The 20,970-nt window shown below is 41.6% G+C and overlaps 1 protein-coding gene and 1 long non-coding RNA gene across 3 annotated transcripts in view; one reads left to right on the top strand and one right to left on the bottom strand.

Annotated features, from left to right (window-relative positions):
* LOC123386448 overlaps positions 1 to 20,970 on the top strand; it is a 171,969-nt gene that overhangs the window by 81,399 nt on the left and 69,600 nt on the right. The gene's annotated exons all lie outside the window — the stretch shown is intronic.
* ITGA8 (integrin subunit alpha 8) overlaps positions 17,122 to 20,970 on the bottom strand; it is a 189,862-nt gene continuing 186,013 nt past the window's right edge. Inside the window, exon 30 of the mRNA XM_011283614.4 lies at positions 17,122 to 19,976. Coding sequence (XP_011281916.1) covers positions 19,890 to 19,976 — 87 coding nt within the window. The 3' untranslated portion in view covers positions 17,122 to 19,889. The remainder of the gene's footprint in view (positions 19,977 to 20,970) is intronic.

Raw genomic sequence — 20,970 nt, forward strand, 5'->3', positions numbered from 1 at the left:
CCCAACCCATACAGCCCCTGGCCACCACTATTCTACTTTGTGTCTGTATGAATTTGACTATTCTAGATACCTCATGTAAGTGGAATAATGTTTGTCCTTTTGAAGCTACTCTTTTTTTCTCAAAAAGATTTTTTCATTCAGTTAAATATTTGTTGAACCCTTAGCATGTGCTAAACTTTGATCTATGTGTGGGGATATGGTAGTGGAAACAATAGACCTGGTCCTTGCTATTTAAGTGGGTGACAGGAGACAGACAAAAAGGAATAAACATAAAACAAACAAGGTAATATCATAGTAGACTTTGAATATATTAAATTTGAGATTCCCTTTATATGTCCAAGCAGACAAGTTGAATAGGAGTTGGATGGTGGGTGAGCCTGGATGGCATACCTGAGGCTAAAGCCACGGTGTCCTTTTCATAGAGATGGCATCTAAATCCATGGACTGTTGGAGGTCATCTAGAGAGGGTGTAAGTATGTCAAAATGGAGCGCTACAAAACTCCAAGATTTAGAAGTTGAGCGATGAATGGAGAAGGACAAATGACTTGGAGAAACTCAAAAAAGACAAAGGAGGAGTGGTCAGTGAGAAGGCAGATAGGTGTGTGCAGTGATTCAAAATCCAGGAGAAGAGACTGGTTGCAAAATGGTGGGTTGGTCAGCTGAGCACAAATGGCTGAGAACTAGAGATGAACAGGGCACAACCTTTGGCTTTGGCCTCACAGAGAGCGCCTGGGACCAGGTGATCCTAGGGGCAGGGGAGAGATGAAGAGGTCAGCCTGCACTGACCTTTCTCTGAGAGAAATGCTGTGAAGGAAAGTCATGGAATGCGAGATTCTTCCTGAGAGAGAATTTCTCAGTAAGTGGGAGAAGTTCATGCCCCTCTTTCAAGACTCCTAGATCCACTCTCTGCTTTGGAGGAGACACCCCAGGAATTGCCACCTTCGAACTTATTAACAAATCCACTTGAGAACCATCTCTTGAAACCTAAAGTATTTGTAGATAAAAGAGTGTTTCTAAGCATGTCTCTCCATTAAATCTGAAGGAGGTTAGAATATTTTGGCAAACTTTTTCCCCTAAGGAAATTGGGCCAGCAATTTGCATAGTAGGTCATGTGTTAGCGTAGATAAAACATTGTTTTATGCTCAGGTGGAAACTTTTCCATTTCATAGCGATTTTATGTGGCCGAATTACTCTTGATCATTAATCAAACAGTGCAGGTAGACAGATAAGAGAGGAAGAGAAGGGATGATAGGTTCTCAGGTGATTCCAACAAAGGCCGGGATATTTGAGGAACACCATTGCAAACAGCCCTCAAGGCCATTGGTCGCCATCCCTCCATGCCTGGCTTGAATTATCAGGCTGCTTAGTGCTGAAGTAAGTAAAGCAAGAGCAGTACAAGCATCAAAGAGGGACCAAAAAAAAGACGTTATGTTTTTGAACATTTAAAAAAGGCACTCCACAAAATCTCGTCAAAAGCTCTAATCGTGCCCAAGAATTAACAGTTGTGGGAGATTTAGAGTTTCCTCAAGACCTCCCAATTTTTGTTAACAGTGTCTTCCTGGTCAATAAATTTAGGGCAAAAAGTGGTTGAAGAACATGAATAAACTGTTAAATTTCCTCTCTGAAAGCACACTCTATTCCTTCTTTCCAAATAAAACCCATACCACTCAACAACCCACGCATTTTCAAGCTAAAGCATCATGGCTGCGGGAGGAAGCTGCCGCATTACATCGTCCCAGCTGCTCTTCCAGCCACAGAACTTAACTCTCTCCAGATGTAACCCTTCACTCCTTCTCCCTCCTCATAATTTTTGTCTTGAGCAAAACACAACTCAGTGAGGTTTTTTTGTTTGTTTTTTTTTTTGGCTCATGTGAACTCAAAAGCAGGAGACGCGAAATTGCAACTTCAGTGATAAATACTTGGTGGAGTGTGTTTTTTCTCCTGCCCCTTGGATATACATATAAGGGTGATGGTATCATGAGGGAAAAAGGAAAAAGGATACTTAGAGTGGGGTCGAAAGGACTAGATTAAAAAAATATGGTAGCTTATATCCAAGGAAAATCTTGGTTCTAGATTGAAAGGGACAATTTACCAGTAATGACTCTTTCACAGACAATAGTATTAAGGATGAAGAGGTGTGTGTGTGTGTGTGTGTGTGTGTGTGTGTGTGTGTGTGTGTGGAAGAGAGAGAAAGAGAGACCTTGGTTAAGCAGCTAGAGCAATACTCTATATAATGGCTTATTCTGGTGGTATTAATAGTCTTCAGGTTGTTTTCAGAGTTAGTTATATGAATACAGTTGTTATGTTGTGTCCGTGGGATGAGGTGAGCTCAAGATCTTTCTACTCTGCCATCTTCTCTGACTGTGAAGGTGGTGATAGCAGGATGACTTCAAGACACAGAAGTCTTGGGGTGCCTCAGACTGAGCCTGGGTGGCTCAGTCAGTTAAGCATCCGACTTTAGCTCAGGTCATGATCTCACAGTTCCTGAGTTAGAGCCCCACGTCGGGCTGTGTGCTGACAGCTCAGAGCCTAGAGTCTGCTTCGGGTTCTGTGTTTCCCTCTCTCTCTCTGCCCTTCCCCCACTCACATTCTGTCTCTGTGTCTCTCAAAAATAAACATTAAGAAAAAAAAAGGAAAGAAGCCTTGGTGGGACATGACTCATTGGGTATGAGGAAGGAGAGGGAGCCACGATGGCACAAAAGACTCAGGGTCTGGTTAAATACAGAATAAGGGAGGACACGAAGAGGTCCTTTCTCTGGTACTCAATGCCTTGCTGAGTGTCGGGGCTTGGAGTATGGTAAGGGAACAAGACTGTGACGGGCAGTGTCCAGGGCATGACTCCAGACAGGTACGGCGGCCACCACTGATGAAGATGCTGAATTAGACTTTTCTTCTTAGAACTTAGGGCTTACAAATTACCAAGCACAAAACGGACCTAATTTTATATGGAAAGCTATTTGTGCACACCATCCAAAAAGCTGGATGCCCATATTCTAAGCTTACAGTGAGGCATCTAATAGCGTATCTGTGTGTGATCAAGAGAATATTATTTTAATCAATTGACATGTTCTTAGCTTGTACAGGTAAAAATAACATGCAGAATGCAATATGTCTGCTTGTGCTATGTAACTTACAGGTATATGTGTTTACTTGACTGGAGGAAGGTCTGAAGTTCAAAGCAGGAATTTTTAATAGTTCATGAGAAGTTTCAGCTTTATAGTAATACTATCATTGTAAAAGCAGACTATAATGAAGTCTGAAGATGACAGCACTTCAAAGAATTGAAGAGTTGCTAACATACTGTTTACCCTGTTATAGTTCCATCCATATATACCTGTTACACTTGCCCATACACATTTTCAAAAATTTCCATGCACATATATATACATATACACATACATATAATATGAATATATTTTCACATGTGTAATACATCATTATACTTAAATCATGACATGTAGCCCAAGAGTGATTTCTCCCTTTTCGGCATGGGAACCCTCCTCTAGTTGGGGAGAATTATCCTATCTCAAGATCTGTCGTGTGACCGGGCAGGGGACTGGGTGGTGGAACGGAGGTTGAAGAGGAAGACCCTCCCCGCTCCCAGGCCACCATTGGCCCTGCTTACTGCTGGGAACTCCTGGACATGGGCGCCTCAATGGGACGCCCTCGCCTCACACAAGCTAGAGTGGAGGAAGATTCCAGGGCGTGTCATACCTCCCTTTATTTGCCTAGCACCTTTATCCTTCACAGGAACCGCACAGCGTGGTGGTGAAGACTGGCCTCTGCATGAGGGCTTCTGCAAGCTTGTCTTTCTCTCAGACAAACCGCTTATATTATTAGGTATGTTATTTCTCTGGTTGGCAGGGGTCAGGTGATCTACACTGGGCTTGGCTGGGGGTGGTTCTGTTCCATGTGTCTCTCACCTTCCTCCTGGTGCAAAGAGCTTGCCCCTGGCATGTCCTTCTGGTGATGGCAGAATTAATTGACAGCAAGCTTTATTATGCAAGCATCTTTTCATGCCTCTGCAAGCTTCCCATCTGCTAACATCCCACTGGCCAAAGCATGTCACGTGGCCGAACTCAGACTCATGGTAGAGAAGGATGGGGGGCCTTTTGATGGGGGAACAACAAAGCCAACATGGCAGAGGGCATAGACACGGGGAAGAGTGAAGAATCCAGGCCATTCCTGCAGTCTGCTGTTGAAGTGCGGATCGAATTCCACTGAAATGAAATCCCTGAAAGGCACTGCTGTGTAGGCGGGAAAGACTTTCCCATTATCCTCCGGAAGAGCACCCATGGAGTATTTCCTTCCTTACTCCCGTCCTCAGTTTGCTCATTCTACCAAGCTTCCCTTTTCTAATCTCCATGCTGCAGATCTCAGTCTGCCCTGAAGGAAAGGCCACTTCTCACTCACCAGACCACCACATGGTGCCCATCCCTGTCCGCAGCATGGTGCTTCTGCATGTCTGAGCATTGAGGCTAGTGGAATGTTCCTTAGGAGGCTTTATTTTTATTTTTTTCTTTCTGAAATTCTTTTTTTAAACATGAAATTTATTGTCAAATTGGTTTCCATACAACACCCAGTGCTCATCCCAACAGGTGCCCTCCTCAATGCCCATCACCCACTTTCCCCTCCCTCCCATCCCCCATCAACCCTCAGTGTATTCTCAGTTTTTAAGAGTCTCTTATGGTTTGCCTCCCTCCCTCTCTAGCTTTTTATCCCCTTCCCCTCCCCCATGGTCTTCTGTTAAGTTTCTCAGGATCCACATAAGAGTGAAGACATGGTATCTGTCTTTCTCCATATGACTTATTTCACTTAGCATAACACTCTCCAATTCCATCCACATTGCTACAAAAGGCCATATTTCATTCTTTCTCATTGCCAAGTAGTATTCCATTGTATATATAAACCACAACTTCTTTATCCATTCATCAGTTGATGGACATTTAGGCTCTTTCCATAATTTGGCTATTGTTGAAAGTGCTGCTATCAACATTGGGGTACAAGTGCTCCTATGCATCAGCACTCCTGTATCCCTTAGGTAAATTCCTAGCAGTGCTATTCCTGGGTCATATGGTAGATCTATTTTTAATTTTTTGAGGAACCTCCACACTGTTTTCCAGAGCGGCTGCACCAGTTTGCATTCCCACCAACAGTGCAAGAGGATTCCTGTTTCTCCACATCCTTGCCAGCATCTAGAGTCTCCTGATCTGTTCATTTTAGCCACTCTGACTGGCGTGAGGTGGTATGTGAGTGTGGTTTTGATTTGTATTTCCCTGATGAGGAGCGACGTTGAGCATCTTTTCATGTGCCTGTTGGCCATCTGGATGTCCTCTTTAGAGAAGTGTCTATTCATGTCTTCTGCCCATTTGTTCACTGGATTATTTGTTTGTCGGGTGTGGAGTTTGGTGAGTTCTTTATAGATTTTGGATACTAGCCCTTTGTCCGATATGTCATTTGCAAATATCTTTTCCCATTCTGTTGGTTGCCTTTTAGTTTTGTTGTTTCCTTTGTGGTGCAGAAGCTTTTTATCTTCATGAGGTCCCAATAGTTCATTTTGCTTTTAATTCCCTTGCCTTTGGAGATGTGTCCAGTAAGAAATTGCTGTGGCTGAGATCAGAGAGGTTTTCTCCTGCTTTTTCCTCTAGGGTTTTGATGGTTTCCTGTCTCACATTCAGGTCCTTTATCCATTTTGAGTTTATTTTTGTGAATGGTGTAGGAAAGTGGTCTAGTTTCATTCTTCTGCATGTTGCTGTCCAGTTCTCCCAGCACCATTTGTTAAAGAGACTGTCTTTTTTCCATTGGCTATTCTTTCCTGCTTTGTCAAAGATTAGTTGGCCATACTTTTGTGGGTCCAATTCTGGAGTCTCTGTTCTATTCCATTGGTCTATGTGTCTGTTTTTGTGCCAATGCCATGCTGTCTTGATGATTACAGCTTTGTGGTAGAGGCTAAAGTCTGGGATTGTGATGCCTCCCGCTCTGGTCGTCTTCTTCAATTTTACTTTGGCTATTCGGGGTCTTTTGTGTTTCCATACAGAGTTTAGGAATGCTTGTTCTAGCTTCGAGAAAAATGCTGGTGCAATTTTGATTGGGATTGCATTGAGTGTGTAGATTGCCTTGGGTAGTATTGACATTTTAACAATATTTATTCTTCCAGTCTATGAGCATGGAATGTTTTTCCATTTCTTTGTATCGTCTTCAATTTTCTTCATAAGCTTTCTATAGTTTTCAGCATACAGATCTTTTATATCTTTGGTTAGGTTTATTCATAGGTATTTTATGATTCTTGGTGCCATTGTGAATGGGATCAGTTTCTTTATTTGTCTTTCTGTTGCCTCATTATTAGTCTATAAGAATGCAACTGATTTCTGTACATTAATTTTGTATCCTGCAACTTTGCTGAATTCATGTATCAGTTCTAGCAGACTTTTGGTGGAGTCTTTTGGGTTTTCCATGTATAATATCATATCATCTGCAAAAAGTGAAAGCTTGACTTCATCTTTGCCAATTGGGATGTCTTTGATTTCCTTTTGTTACCTGATTGCTGATGCTAGAACTCCCAACGCTATGTTAACAGTGGTGAGAGAGGACATCCCTGTCGTGTTCCTGATCTCAGGGGGAAAGCTCTCAGTTTTTTCCCATTGAGGATGATATTAGCTGTGGGCTTTTCATAAATGGCTTTTATGATGTTTAAGCATGTTCCTTCTATCCCAACTTTCTCGAGGGTTTTTATTATGAAAGAATGCTGAATTTTGTCAAATGCTTTTTCTGCATCAATTGACAGGATCATATGGTTCTTATCTTTTCTTTTATTAATGTGATGTATCACATTGATTGATTTGCGAATATTGAACCAGCCCTGCAGCCCACGAATGAATCCCACTTGAGCATGGTGAATAATTCTTTTTATATGCTTTTGAATTCAATTTGCTCATATCTTGTTGAGAATCTTTGCTTCCATATTCATCAGGGATATTGGCCTGTAGTTCTCTTTTTTTGCTGGGTCTCTGTCTGGTTTGGGAATCAAAGTAATGCTGGCTTCATAGAACGAGTTTGGAAGTTTTCCTTCCCTTTCTATGTTTTGGAACAGCTTGAGAAGGATAGGTATTATATCTGCTTTAAACCTCTGGTAGAATTCCCCAGGGAAGCCATCTGGTCCTGGACTCTTATTTCTTGGGAGATTTTTGATAACTGATTCAATTTCTTTGCTGGTTATGGGCCTGTTCAAATTTTCTATTTCTTCCTGTTTGAGTTTTGGAAGTGTGTGGGTGCTTAGTAATTTGTCCGTTTCTTCCAGGGTGTCCAGTTTGTTGGCATATAATTTTTCATAGTATTCCCTGATAATTGCTTGTGTTTCTGAGGGATTGGTTATAATAACTCCATTTTCATTCATGATTTTATCTATTTGGGTCCTCTCTCTTTTCTTTTTGAGAAACTTGGCCAGAGGTTTCTTGATTTTGTTAATTTTTTCAAAAAAGCAACTCTTTGTTTCATTGATCTGTTCTACTGTTTTTTTGGGGGGGACTCTATATTGTTTATTTCTGCTCTGATCTTTATTTTTTCTCTTCTTCTGCTGGGTTTTGGGTGTCTTTGCTGTTCTTCTTCTATTTCCTTTAGGTGTGCTGTTAGATTTTGTATTTGGGATGTTTCTTGTTTCTTGAGATAGGCCTGGATTGGAATGTACTTTCATCTCAGGACTGCCTTCGCTGCATCCCAAAGCATTTGGATTGTTGTATTTTCATTTTCATTTCCATATATTTCTTAATCTCTTCCCTAATTGCCTGGTTGACCCATTCATTCTTTAGTAGGGTGTTCTTTAACCTCCATGCTTTTGGAGGTTTTCCAGGCTTTTTCCTGTGGTTCATTTCAAGTGTCATAGCATTGTGGTTTGAAAGTGTGCCTGGTATGATCTCAATTCTTTTATACTTATGAAGGGCTGTTGTGTGACCCAGTATGTGATCTATCTTGGAGAATGTTCCATGTGCACTTGAGAAGAAAGTAGATTCTGTTGCTTTGGGATGCAGAGTTCTAAATATATCTGTCAAGTCCATCTGATCCAATGTATCATTCAGGGCCCTTGTTTCTTTATTGATCCTGTGTCTACATGATCTATCCATTGTTGTAAGTGGGATATTAAAGTCCCCTGCAATGACCACATTTTTATCAATAAGGTTGCTTATGTTTGTGATTAATTGTTTATATATTTGGGGGCTCCCGTATTCGGTGCATAGACATTTATAATTGTTAGCTCTTCCTTATGGGTAGACCCTGTAATTATTATATTATGCCCTTCTTCGTCTCTTGTTACAGCCTTTAATTTAAAGTCTAGTTTGTCTGATATAAGTATGGTTACTCCAGCTTTATTTTGACTTCCAGTAGCATGATAGATAGTTCTCCATCCCCTCACTTCCAATCTGAAGGTGTCCTCAGGTCTAAAATGCATCTCTTGTAGACAGCAAATAGATGGGTCTTGTTTTTTTATCCATTCTGATACCCTGTGTCTTTTGATTGGAACATTTAGTCCATTTACATTCAGTGTTATTATTGAAAGATATGTGTTTAGAGTCATTGTGATGTCTGTAGGTTTCATGCTTGTAGTGATATCTCTGGTACTTTGTGGTCCTTGCAACATTTCACTCACAGAGTCCCCCTTAGGATCTCTTGTAGCGCTGATTTAGTGGTGATGAATTCCTTCAGTTTTTGTCTGTTTGGGAAGACCTTTATCTCCTTCTATTCTGAATGACAGGCTTGCTGGATAAAGGATTCTTGGCTGCATATTTTTTCTGTTGATCACATTGAAGATTTTCTGCCATTCCTTTCTGGCCTGCCAAGTTTCAGTAGATAGGTCTGCTACTACCCTTATGTGTCTACCTTTGGAAGTTAGGGCCTGTTTATTCCTAGCTGCTTTTAGAATTCTCTCTTTATCCTTATATTTTGCCAGTTTCACTATGATATGTCATGCAGAAGATTGATTCAAGTTATGTCTGAAGGGAGTTCTCTGTGCCTCTTGGATTGCAATCCCTGTTTCCTTCACCAGATCAGGGAAGTTCTCAGCTATGATTTGTTCAAGTACACCTTCAGCCCCTTTCTCTCTCTTCTTTTGGAATTCCGGTGATATGGATATTGTTCTGTTTGATTGAATCACTTAGTTCTCTAATTATCCCCCTCCTGATCCTGGATTTTTTTATCTTCCTTTTTCTCAGCTTCCTCTTTTTCCATAATTTTATCTTCTAATTCACCTATTCTCCCCTCTGCCCCTTCGGTCTGTGAGAGGCTGAAGCAGCCTCCATTTTATTTTGCACTTCATTTATAGCATTTTTTAGTTCCTCATGACTATTTTTTAGTCCCTTGATCTCTGTAGCAGTAGATTCTCTGCTGTCCTCTATGCTTTTTTCAAGCCCAGCGAGTAATTTTATGACTATTATTCTAAATTCTTGTTCCATTATTTTGCTTAAATCGGTTTTGATCAGTTCGTTAGCTGTCGCTACTTCCTGGAGTTGCTTTTGAGGAGAATTCTTCTGTTTCGTCATTTTGGGTAGTCCCTGCGGTAGATGGGCGGGTCGCAGTCAGACCCAATGTCTGCTCTCAGGCCACCACTGGGGCCACAGTCAGACTGGTGTGTACCTTATCTTCCCCTCTCCTAGAGGCAGGACTCACTGTGGAGTGGTGTGGCCCCTGTCTGGGCTGCTTGCACACTGCCAGGCATGTGGAGCTGCTTTAATGGGATCTGGCCAAGGGCGTATCAGATGGGGTGGATCCACAAGGTGCAAAGGGGCGGGAGGGGCAAGCTTAGCCAGCTTTGGTGTCGGTGGTCCCCTGCGGCAGAGGCCCTGCAGCACCAGGAGGGAGGCAGGCCCATCGGAAGGATGGATCCACAGAAGTACAACGTTGGGCGTTTGCACAGTGCAAGCAAGTTTGGTGCCGTGAACTGGTTCCCTTTGGAATTTTGGCTGGGAGGTGGGAGAGGGCAGTGGCGCTGGCCAGTGCATTTGTTCCCCGCCGAGCTGAACTCTGTCTTCCGGGGCTCAACACCTCTCCCTCCCAGTGGCCTCTCGCCCTCCCGCTTTCCGAGCAGAGCTGTTGACTTATAACATTCTGGATGTTAAGTCCCGCTGGACTTAACACACTCCATCTGGCCCCTCCGCTTTTGCAAGCCAGGCTTGGGGGCTCTGCCTTGCCGGGCGGGCTGCCCCTCCACCACCCCGGCTCCCTCCCACCGGTCCGTGTAGCGTGCACTGCTTCTCTGCCCTTCCTACCCTCTTCTGTGGGCCTCTTGTCTACGCTTGGCTCTGGAGAGTCTATTCAGCTAGTCTTCCAGCGGTTTTCTGGGTTATTTAGGCAGATGTGGGTGGAGTCTAAGCGATCAGCAGGATGAGGTAAGCCCAATGTCCTCCTAAGCCACCAGCTTCCTTTCTTTCCTTGGAGGCTTTACAGTACAGTCTGCTTTTCCAGTGAAGCTCCCTTCAAGGTTTTCCCACCAGTGTGCATTGCACATTCTCTTTACACACATATTCTCCCTCTCTCTCCCTCCCCCCCCGCCAACACACACATCTCATTTACATCCCTTCCACACCTATGGATAAAAACTAGTTCTTGAACACAGTGTGGTCCAAACCCCTCAAGAGAAAGTACAATGTCTTTTGTATTTCCCTGTCTTCCTACCCAGCCCAAATGAAATGCCAAATGAAATGCCTGCCCCATGAGGCATCAGGCAAAGCCACACATCATTACTTTTCCTTGACCCATGGTCTTTCTCACTGTCTGTCCAACAGGAGAGCGAGTTAGGAGAGATTCATTCTTCTAAGTGTACACATAGCATCTTGATTTAAAAATAAAGTTTAATATTTCAGCATCACAGATCCTGAATTACATATGAACGGACATCGATGCTGATGCAGTTAGCAGACCTCCTAGGTGTAGGATTAAACTGGAATTCTATTTGTCGGGGGTTAATCCTTTATTACCTCTGGTTTCCAAAAGATAGGAACAAAACATCAGATTAGTCCTCTAAATAACTAGGTCACTAGACAGCAATTGTTTTAGGCCTTGGCAGGACATTATATGAGATCACAGTTTGCCAAAATGAAACTGGAAAAGTCTAGATATTTTGATCTGACACACTAAGTTTATTCCAGCTTTAGGGCTTCTAACCAGTAGCTTTTTAGTATGAGGAAAACTATTTAAAGTACACCATTTTCCAACTCTGATATCCCTGTGGCTTTGGGAGTCAGTGTCAGTCTTCATGAATGACCTAAAGAATGAGTTTCTCCATCCATATATTCTTCAAATAAAGTAATGTATACCTAACTTGTAAGGTGTTCACAGGTGTTGAGAATATATCACCATATGCATGAATCTAAAGAGAGTTTGGAAAGTAAGAGAGGACAGGAATTCTCTTGTTCTAATCCAGACTCTGTAACTTGAAGGACCCAGCTCTGTGCTTTCATACTGAGAAGCTGTTGTTATTTTTAGTAATAATAAATTGAGGGAGAATTTAAAATTAAACTAAAATTGAGAATTTAAAATAAGTTCTGGGAGAATTTAAAAGAGATCATCGAGGTCATGAAAAACCATTTAACTCCATTTTCTTAAGTGATTCTGTCTCCTTTGTTTATTTACTTAGAGAGAGATTGGGAGGGACAGAGAGAGAGAGAGAGAGAGAGAGAGAGAGAGAGAATACCAAGCAGGCCCCACACTTCAGCATGGAGCGCAATGTGGGGCTCAAACTCATGAACCTTGAGATTGTGACCTGAGCCAAAACCTAGAGTTGGATACTTAACCACCTGAGCCACCCAGGCGCCCCTTAAATGGTTCCTTCTCTAGTCTCCACATAGAATATAGTAGGTGCTCTTTTTTTTGGTCTTGGCCTCTGGAGGTAGGCAGACCCAGATTTGAATCTCAGTTCTTCCACTAGCTATGTTGTAGACCATCAAGCTATTTACTCTTTCTAGACCTCAGTCTTCTGGAAAACAGGGATAATCCTAGTATCTGCCTCCTATGGTGGCTGGGATGAAAAATGCACAGGAGGCACTTGCAGAGGGCTTGACCCAGAGTGCAAGCTTAATGAATTTCCATTTTGTTGCTGTTATTACCTTTACTATTCCATCCCAACTCCTTCCTACTTCTGCCTCCTACTCCTTCTATAGTCCTTCAGGGATTTCCTGTCAGATAATATCCCCTAGATGTTCTTTTCTCTATATTAGCCATCCTCTTCACATTGTGTGCTTGAGGCTTGTCCTATCTTTGCAGCTTTTCTCAGCAATGATATCCCACCAGGGCAGCTGATGCCTGGAGCTTGCCGGCTTGCACAGAAGCCTGAGGCTGAGTGTGGGGTAAGAGGCCAGTGGCCAAAGGGAAGTGTGCAGGGCCCTCCCCCTGGAGCGGGAGCCACCCCGCCCACCCCACGTGTACACTGATGGAGACTTCTGTTGAGGATCTGGAAGAAAGTGGTGGGAAGAGCAGACAGGTGCAGCAGAAGCCAAAGACAGGGCCGCTCAGTGGGCTCTGACTCTGACCTGTTGGGCAAACGGTGAGACCAGACTTATGTCTGTTGTTAGGCACCAAGGGCCTCATCTTCTTTCTTTCTCTTTTTCTTTTTGGGTAAACTCCCCTGCCACACACAACACGTGCCCAGTGAATGCTGGTTATCTTTGCTTTGTTTTCTTGTCTCTTGTCTGTTTTCAGCCGTCCATCACGGTAGCTGTTTCTCTCAGCTGTGGTTATTGCACGTTTAAGAACTGTGTTGACCAGTGGGGCTAGGGTTCAAGCCCTACGTCCCCAAATAGAAGCTTTTCTTGGGATTCCCTTACACAGTACCAGCACCGTTGGTTTCTAACCAGGAGGGAATCTAGTCTCTCGTATCACAAAGCTCACATCTATCCATTGAGTCTTGAGAATAAGATGGTTTTTTTCCTAAAGAGAAGGAAAGTGGGGAATGAGAAAGTCGGGGGTGGCAGCAGAAAACTGCTGAGCAGAAGAGTCAATCATATGACAAATGCAACCATCTTAATCTTCTAATATGTGTGTGAAGCAGTAGGTGGCAGGGGGGAGGGGCAACGAATATTTATGCATCTATTAGGTACTTGGCAACACTAGTATATTACCTGTGTGAGTAGAAATCAAAAGACAGATACAAAGATACCCTCTTTAAACTCGTCAGCTTATCATTAATTCATATGTGCTTTATCACCTTGTCATCTATCTGTCTTGGTATTTTTGCAAGAGGGTATTATGACTTGAATTGTGTTTTCCCAAAACATCGTGTTGAAGCCCCCCCCCCCCCCCCGCCCATATCTCAGAATATGCCTGGATTTGGAGATAGGGTCTCTAAAATGAGGTCATTGGGATGGACCCTAAACACCTTCATTTCAGATTTCTGGCTTCAAAAAATATGTGACAATAACTTCCTGCTGTTTTAAGCCACCCAGTTTGTGGTACTTTGTTATGGCAGCCCTTTCAGGAAGCTAACACAGAAAAGAAATAGGGAGTTTTTAAAAAATTAAACATTCTCAGAAAAATAAAAATGCTTGCATATGCTCTGACCCTACAATCAATTAAGTGAATGAAAGTTAAATCTGAAATTTTTAAACCAGGGGGGCCCCCTGTTACTGCTTAAAAGATCATCCAAAGACAGGTTGGATAGCAGGGCAGTTTGCTGATAACTTGGTTCTTTCTACAACACAGTGCCCAATCAAGATATGCAACAGCAGACAGATACTAAGAACATTCACACTGCGTCCTATCATGGTGCTGAAAGAAGTTAAATTCAAGACTTTTTATTGTCAAGAGGCGCTCGTATCAAGCTACATTTCCATATGGGTTTTGGCTAACAATCATAAATAACAGAGAACTTGCTCATGAACAATCCCAAAAGGCAGTGTGTCAGGCAGATGGCATTTTGGGGGTGGGGTCGGGGAGAGTTTAACATGGCAAGCGGAGTTGTGCTTTATGTGTGTGCTGGCCATTCTGAACGTGCCATTGACTTCAGCAGCACTGGGGGGTTATGGTTTTGCTCAGCTCCCAACTGAGTCTAAAGTTGCAATGCTTTAAACTTTTCATGCTAAAGAAATCAACCTTTTAATCTCATCAGAGTTCTGAAGGAGAAAATCTGCTACATTTGGGGAGAAGAACATCACACCCTAGGGAGGTAGCATCTTAGCATTCATGGATATCAAGCAAAGGTTTTCACGTTTTTAAAATTTTTTTTTAATGTTTATTAATTTTTGAGAGACAGAGACAGAGCACGAATGGGGGAGGGACGGAGAGAGAGAGAGAGAGAGAGAGAGAGAGAGAGAGAGAGAGAGAGAGAAAGACACAATCTGAAGCAGGCTCTGGGCTTTGAGCTATCAGCACAGAGCCTGATGTGGGGCTCAGACTCAGAACAGCGAGATCATGACCTAGGCTGAAGTCGGACGCTTAACCCACTCAGCCACCCACGCGCCCCTAGGTTTTCACATTTTTGATCTCCTTGGGGGTGCCAGGGTGCTGTGTTCTATAGGCATAACCTGTAAGGATCTGCGCAAACTTCACAGAGCAAGTGTGCAACTTGGAAGGGAATTTCACTTTGTCACAGAACTTTACGTTCGGATTAGAAAATACTGATGCAGGGGTTCCTGGTGGCTCAGTTGGGTAAGCATCTGACTCTTGATTTCTGCTCAGGTCATGATCTCCTGGTTTGTGAATTCGAGCCCCACATCAGGCTCTGCACCAAGGTGCAGAGCCTACTTGGGATTCTCTTTCTCTGTCTCTCTGCCTCTCCCCTGTTCACTCTTTCTCTCTCAAAATAAATAAATAAACTTAAGAGAAGGTATTGATGCATTTAAGTGTCTACATATAAAATGGCTGGAAGGGACAAAGATATCAACAGAATTTGTTGAGAAGAGCGAGTTCTTACTGCACACATCCAAGTACAAAGCCTTTTACTTCTGTAAAAGACATGGGAAGATGGTTTTTTCCCTTACTATGAACATGTTTAGGCTTTAACCAGTGCGGTTGGCCTAGAATAGACCCTTCTGTGTGTGTCACGGGAAGTCTTGCCCCACTCAGGCAAGTTGGTACTGGGATGGTGCTTTGATGGTCAGCTCCGATATTACCAAATCTCAGATTTGGTTTTGCATTTTTTTCATCTGGGATACACAGGCATCCTTGAAAACCACCATAAGCCTTTATATATATATATATATATATATATATATATATATATATATATATATACACACACATATATATATATATATATATATATATGTAGGCTTTGAAGTGTGAGTGATATATAATATGATGTGAGAGATTCATCTGATAGCTTGCTTTAGGCTATAAGGAAGGCATGGGAATGTGGGGTTCTTCTTGTTGGGATTCATGGATACTGGCCAGACAAATGGCAGGTCTTTAAATGTCTTACAGGGTATGGCCAGCACATTGGTCTATATTGAATGGTTGATAAATATTAGAACTCAAAATTAAATGTGTAGATCAAATAACTGAATTCTAGTGAAATACAATTAAAGTATTTCTTGGAAACAATTACCAAAATATTTTAGAATACTGACAGAATTATGAAGGAAACAGTATATTTAGGTTAATGCAAATTGATCTAGTGCTCTTAAGAAGCAATCTCCTCAAGAACCACAAAAAAGCTTCTATACTTTGACCAAGTAAAGACATATGAAGTTCATTCATTGAAGTAACCAAGAGAAGCCTCATGGATGAAAGTTATTCTTAAAATTATTCTTATTATTCTTAAAATTATTAAAGTTAATTATTAAAATTATTCTTAAAATTATTCTTAATGGTATTCTTAAAATTTTTTAATGTTTATTTATTTATTTTTATTTTTTAAACTTTTTTTATGTTTATTTATTTTTGAGAGAGAGGGAGAGACAGAGCATGAGCAGGGGAGGGGCAGAGAGAGGGAGACACAGAATCCAAAATAGGCTCCAGGCTCCGAGCTGTCAGTACAGAGCCCGACGTGGGGTTCGAACCCACAAACTGTGAGATCATGACCTGATCTGAAGTTGGATGCTTAACCGACTGAGCCACCCAGGTGCCCCTCAATTTAATGTTATTCTTAATAAATGAATCTGTGAAGAACTATTTCTGATGACAGGAGGGATGTTTAAACAAAAGATGGCCTACTAATTGAAAAGAACTTGGGGTAACTATTAAAATAACATTGTATGAACACTATGAATAATGTGTGCACCCTGGGACTTTGTAATGGAAGTAGATTACAAAAGTACATGTTCCCTGTGATTATTATTATACGCATAGGTGTATTTATTTATTTATTCTAGAAATGTTTGTGAGCACTGACTATATAGCAGAGGTTGGTCCTAGGTCCTGGAGACACAAAGGTGAAAAGATTATGTTTCCTGCTCTCATTAAGGGTCAGTGCAGTTGGAAGATAGTCATGCAAACAAAAGGAAAAGGGTAGTGATTCGTAAAATGCCATTAGGCAGCTGGAGACACAGCTTGGCTGAAGACACAGAAGAGAGCTTCATAAAGGAGCTAAGATTTGGGGGAGCCTGTGTGGCTCAGTCGGCTAAGTGTCTGCCTCGTGATTTTGGTTCAGGTCATGATCTCACGGTTCACGAGTTCAAGCCCCACATTGGGCTCCATGCTGATAGTCTGGAGCTGCTCGGGATTCTCCTTCTCCATCTCTCTCTGCCCCTCCCCAGCTTGTGTGCACTTTCTCTCCCTCTCAAAAATAAATAAATAAACTTAAAAAAGGTGCTAAGATTTTTATATGGACAAAATTTGAAAGGCAATGTAGAGAAAAGTAATCAGTTGTATAAGGGTAGAGTTATTAGAAGTAACTTAAAAATGTTTTTTAAATACCTTTATTGGGATTTAATTCACATATTATAAAACTTACCCATTTAAAGTGTACAATTCAGTATTTTTTGGTGTATTCATGGAGTTATGCAAACATCACCACAATCTAAGTTTAGAACATTCTCATCATCCCAAAGAAATGTTGTATTCTCACTCTTCCAGATTTCTTCCAACATTAAATGTCTTTATAATAATGAAAAATCAAGGCATAAAGACAGAAACGTTTGATCTGTGCTATTGTGGGAAAGCTGTACGTTGTGTGCAAAACAGACCACAAGTATGTCATCGTGTCTTTAATTTTTCATTTTATTAGTGACAAGGTTAATAGGCATGTGAAAATCTTCACAGATATCTACACATGTATTTAAATAAAAGAAGAAAAAAAAGGAGTTGAAAAAGTGGGGGTTTCAGTGGTGACTAGTCCATGTTTATTTACTGTATAAAAATCTCCAAGTGTATAAAACTTGATTTGCCCCTTTTTTCCACGTCTTCTAAGCCAGCTGTAAGAATTTCAAAAGGAATATCTAAGATATACATAGACTCTAACAGAAGCATGGTACAACATGAATTATGAAAGTGATCGGCAGTGTTATGGCGAGAAGCAGATACTCTCAGTGCATCGACAGAGTGTTCCTTAAGCGGCGGTGCTGCTCGGGAACTGATGACCGGTGGGTTCACCTGACCTCAGGTGCCCCCTTTCCTCCATTTGCTTCCACATCTGAGGTGGCAGAGGGGGCCACTGTGTGTGTGTGATGGTCCTCTGTCAAATGTCTGTCTCTGCAGAGAGGACCACTCTTGGCTGAGACTGTGAGGAAACCTCAGATCTCGCTCCGTTCCGGGTCCTAGTCTTGTTCCTGGCATCTGTCCTTTCCTCCGGGTGTCTGTGTGAACCAGCTCATGGGGTCCTACATTTATGTAGCCCTAGGGGTTCTGAGTTTCTTCACGAATGTTAACTTAAAAGGCAATGGGTGGGTTTTCTCAGGGTCCTTCTAGAACCCCAAATCCTTAGGAGCTAACCTCTGTTGGCCCAAAGTCAGGCATGATGACAAGAGTTAGGGTGTTATGTGGGGGCGGAGAAACCTGTTTGGCACTCCTCCAATCACATATAGACAGCCACCTCCTTGCCAAACCAGTTCTACCTGGAGGACTAACACAGAAGACCTGCAGAGGCTGGTGTGGGACCCTCAAACTCTCTGAGGCACCTGCGGTTCTCACCCACAGTCGGCCATATGCCCTGGGAGCCAGACTTCTGTCCTTACAGACTTGAAACTGCTACCGTGACAGGATTTAATTCACAACTGGGAAAAATACGAACTGCGTCAGAGTCTCCTTCCATGAGCCTTGCATTTGGTTTCCAAGGAAGATCTGCAACTGTAGCCAAATGGCTGGCCTCCAGGCTAAGGCACAACAGAAAATTTAGTGTCTGTGAGTTTGGCTCATCTTTCAAATAAAGTGTGATTGCTGACGCTGGGAATACAACTTTTCCAACTGCTTTGTAAACCTAAGGATTTTGGTCCACTTGCTCGATTATATGTAATAGGATATTAATTAAAAAAATAACTAATGCCAGTGTAAACATACATGCTTTAGATACGTAGGTCTATAAAATATTGCACATAAATATAAAATTTGTTCAGCATTTCTTCATGGTAATTTTTCATGATCATAAAAAGGCTACAAAACTGTGCAGATTATATAACTTTGGCTGGTCAAGTTTACTTCAGAAACGATGACATTACACCCGACTATGGATTATTTACAAGAGTTTTAAACATCAACTTTCTGTGGTGGTTAAATTTTAGGTGATGGGAGAATAGCTTAAATAAAGGTTATTTTCCGAAGTTGAGTATTATAAAGATTAGCGGTAAAAATGAGTAGTAAGGTTAGAATAGGAAATTCTAAATAAAATTCTTAGGAATCCCTTTTCTGGGTTCATCTCACATCTGCATAACTTTGTATTTCTTTCCCATGTATGCTTGATGTGTCTTCTCTGTGTATATAGATTTGAGGAATAGTAGAGAAATAGGTTATTTAATCCCAAGCTAAGTATTGCTGTTGTTCCTTATAGATATTAAAAATAATGTTCACCCATATTGTAAAACTGTTTTTGTATCAATGGACTCAGAAATTTTACCCTTACTTTTAAACACCACACAGGTGTGAGAGGACCTTGAAATCTGTGTATTGCTAATTAAGTCAATAGAAAGCATTTTTTTTTTTTTTTTGTATGAAAGGAAATATAAATACAACTTTTTGCCAAGCTAAATCAAGCAGATGTGAGTCCTCGGTAAGTGTGAATCCAAGTGATTTCAGGTGGCAGGCAGCTAAGTATTAAGTGAAACTGTCTGCTTTTTCTTAGCGCTGTCTAAAGATGTTCTGTGAATTTATCTGCACCAGATGGTTACCTTAGAAGGAAATTTAGTGAGTGATTTCGAGAACCAGCTAACCAAATCTTAATGTCCAAATCTTCTAGATGACCAGGATATCTGCCCAGAGACATGGAAAATAAATAAATAAATTGTTATCCTCAGTTACAAGATTATCTTTGTCGTTTCAAAAGTACTTTCACAGTACCAACAACATATGCTTGTCTCCCTGAGCCATAACTTCATTAGAAATGCTTCTTTTCCATAGGGAGGTGTCAAATATTCCGCTGGATACAGTAGTGTTGGAAGGTTCGGTCCTAGTTCACCTTCTGAAGTTGACCGTAATTCCGATAGTTCGTCTCTGCGACTTGAGTTGGATTTACCTGGAAAGCAACTTGAGTTCCCATGCCCATTTCAGAGTGTCTGCCAAAGGCAGAATGACTAAAGCAAAAGATGTCTTCCGTGATGGCTAATGGTTTCCACAGTGTTGAGGACGTTACCTCTCCCAGAAGGGTCTCTGGGCTCCGTGGCATCTTCTCCAAAGTGCAGCACAGATGAGGTGATCTTTCTGGGGCCCTTCCATTTCCTAGGTCGCTGGCGGGTACAGGGAAACCTTTGTTTAACCTTTATGTTCCTTCTTTGCTTTGAACAGGACCAGTGTTCGAGTGTCTTGAACTTTGCTTTTGCTTTTCATGTATCAATGGTTTTCTCATCTGTGAGTTGTTCCCTGTCATTCATGTCATCCTGGGGTGGTCTTGCTCTGTCAAAGAATCCGCACTGTGAAAAAGAGAAACGGGCTATACAATCAAGGTGTTCTGGGAATGGGTGAAACTCCTCGTTCTAAGAATTTTCACTTTATTGTATTTTCTATAAGAAACTGAAGCTCTGTGGATATTATCTGGCCAATTCTCTGAACTCGGAGGGGAAAGCCGAGGATCCTTTACCTGCGGTGACGAATTTATTGCATAAGGCAGAGTGTTCGTGCTAGTGGGAGAATTTCCCTGTGTTATATAATCCACTTAGGGACCTCGTATATTTTTCCTGAGATTATAGCAACAAGGCCCAAAGATTTCCTCTCTGCTTTTCTGCATGTTTTTTGGAGCCAGCAGAAGTCCTAAGTGCTGCTGGCCAGGGAAGGGGGACTCTCTCCTGAAGTGTGTCATAGGCTATCTCAGGGTGGAATTTAGGAAAAAGAGAGGAGAAACTTGCGTATCCCTCTGTACTTGTGGAACACAGAGCATATACAGGAAAAGTAGATTGTCATTCTTTGTCTAGAAAGGTCATTCTTTTAAATCCCAGAACATCTAAGCAACTTTCTAAAGATCAACCAACAACTTGGGGAAGAAGTGATTCTAGAATCTTAATCCTCCTGAATTTCAAATTAGTATTTGGTCTAGGAGAATCTAACTTTCCCTAGAAATCTTGACCTCAATTCTTATTTATTGCTTCTTACACCAGAAGCCAAATGCATTGGGTTTTGTTGATAACTATTGAGTTGTCTTTTTTTTTTTTTCTGCAAGACTAGGACCATATTCTGTCAATTGCCACACTGTCATTTATAGAAACAAAAATGGTATAAATAACAGAATAACACAAAGGTCTATTTCAAAAGGTAAAAAATTCAGTAGACCGTGTAGGCTCAGGATGGCACCAAACAATTGATAATGATCAGGAAAGCCGTTATTTAACTCACATGGCAAGGTTTTCTCCATTTTTTGAGCATGCCACATATTGTTTTAAAATAAAAATACACTATGATTTTGGGGAACCC

Source organism: Felis catus, chromosome B4 (genome assembly GCF_018350175.1).
Source record: "Felis catus isolate Fca126 chromosome B4, F.catus_Fca126_mat1.0, whole genome shotgun sequence".
Lineage (NCBI taxonomy): Eukaryota > Metazoa > Chordata > Mammalia > Carnivora > Felidae > Felis > Felis catus.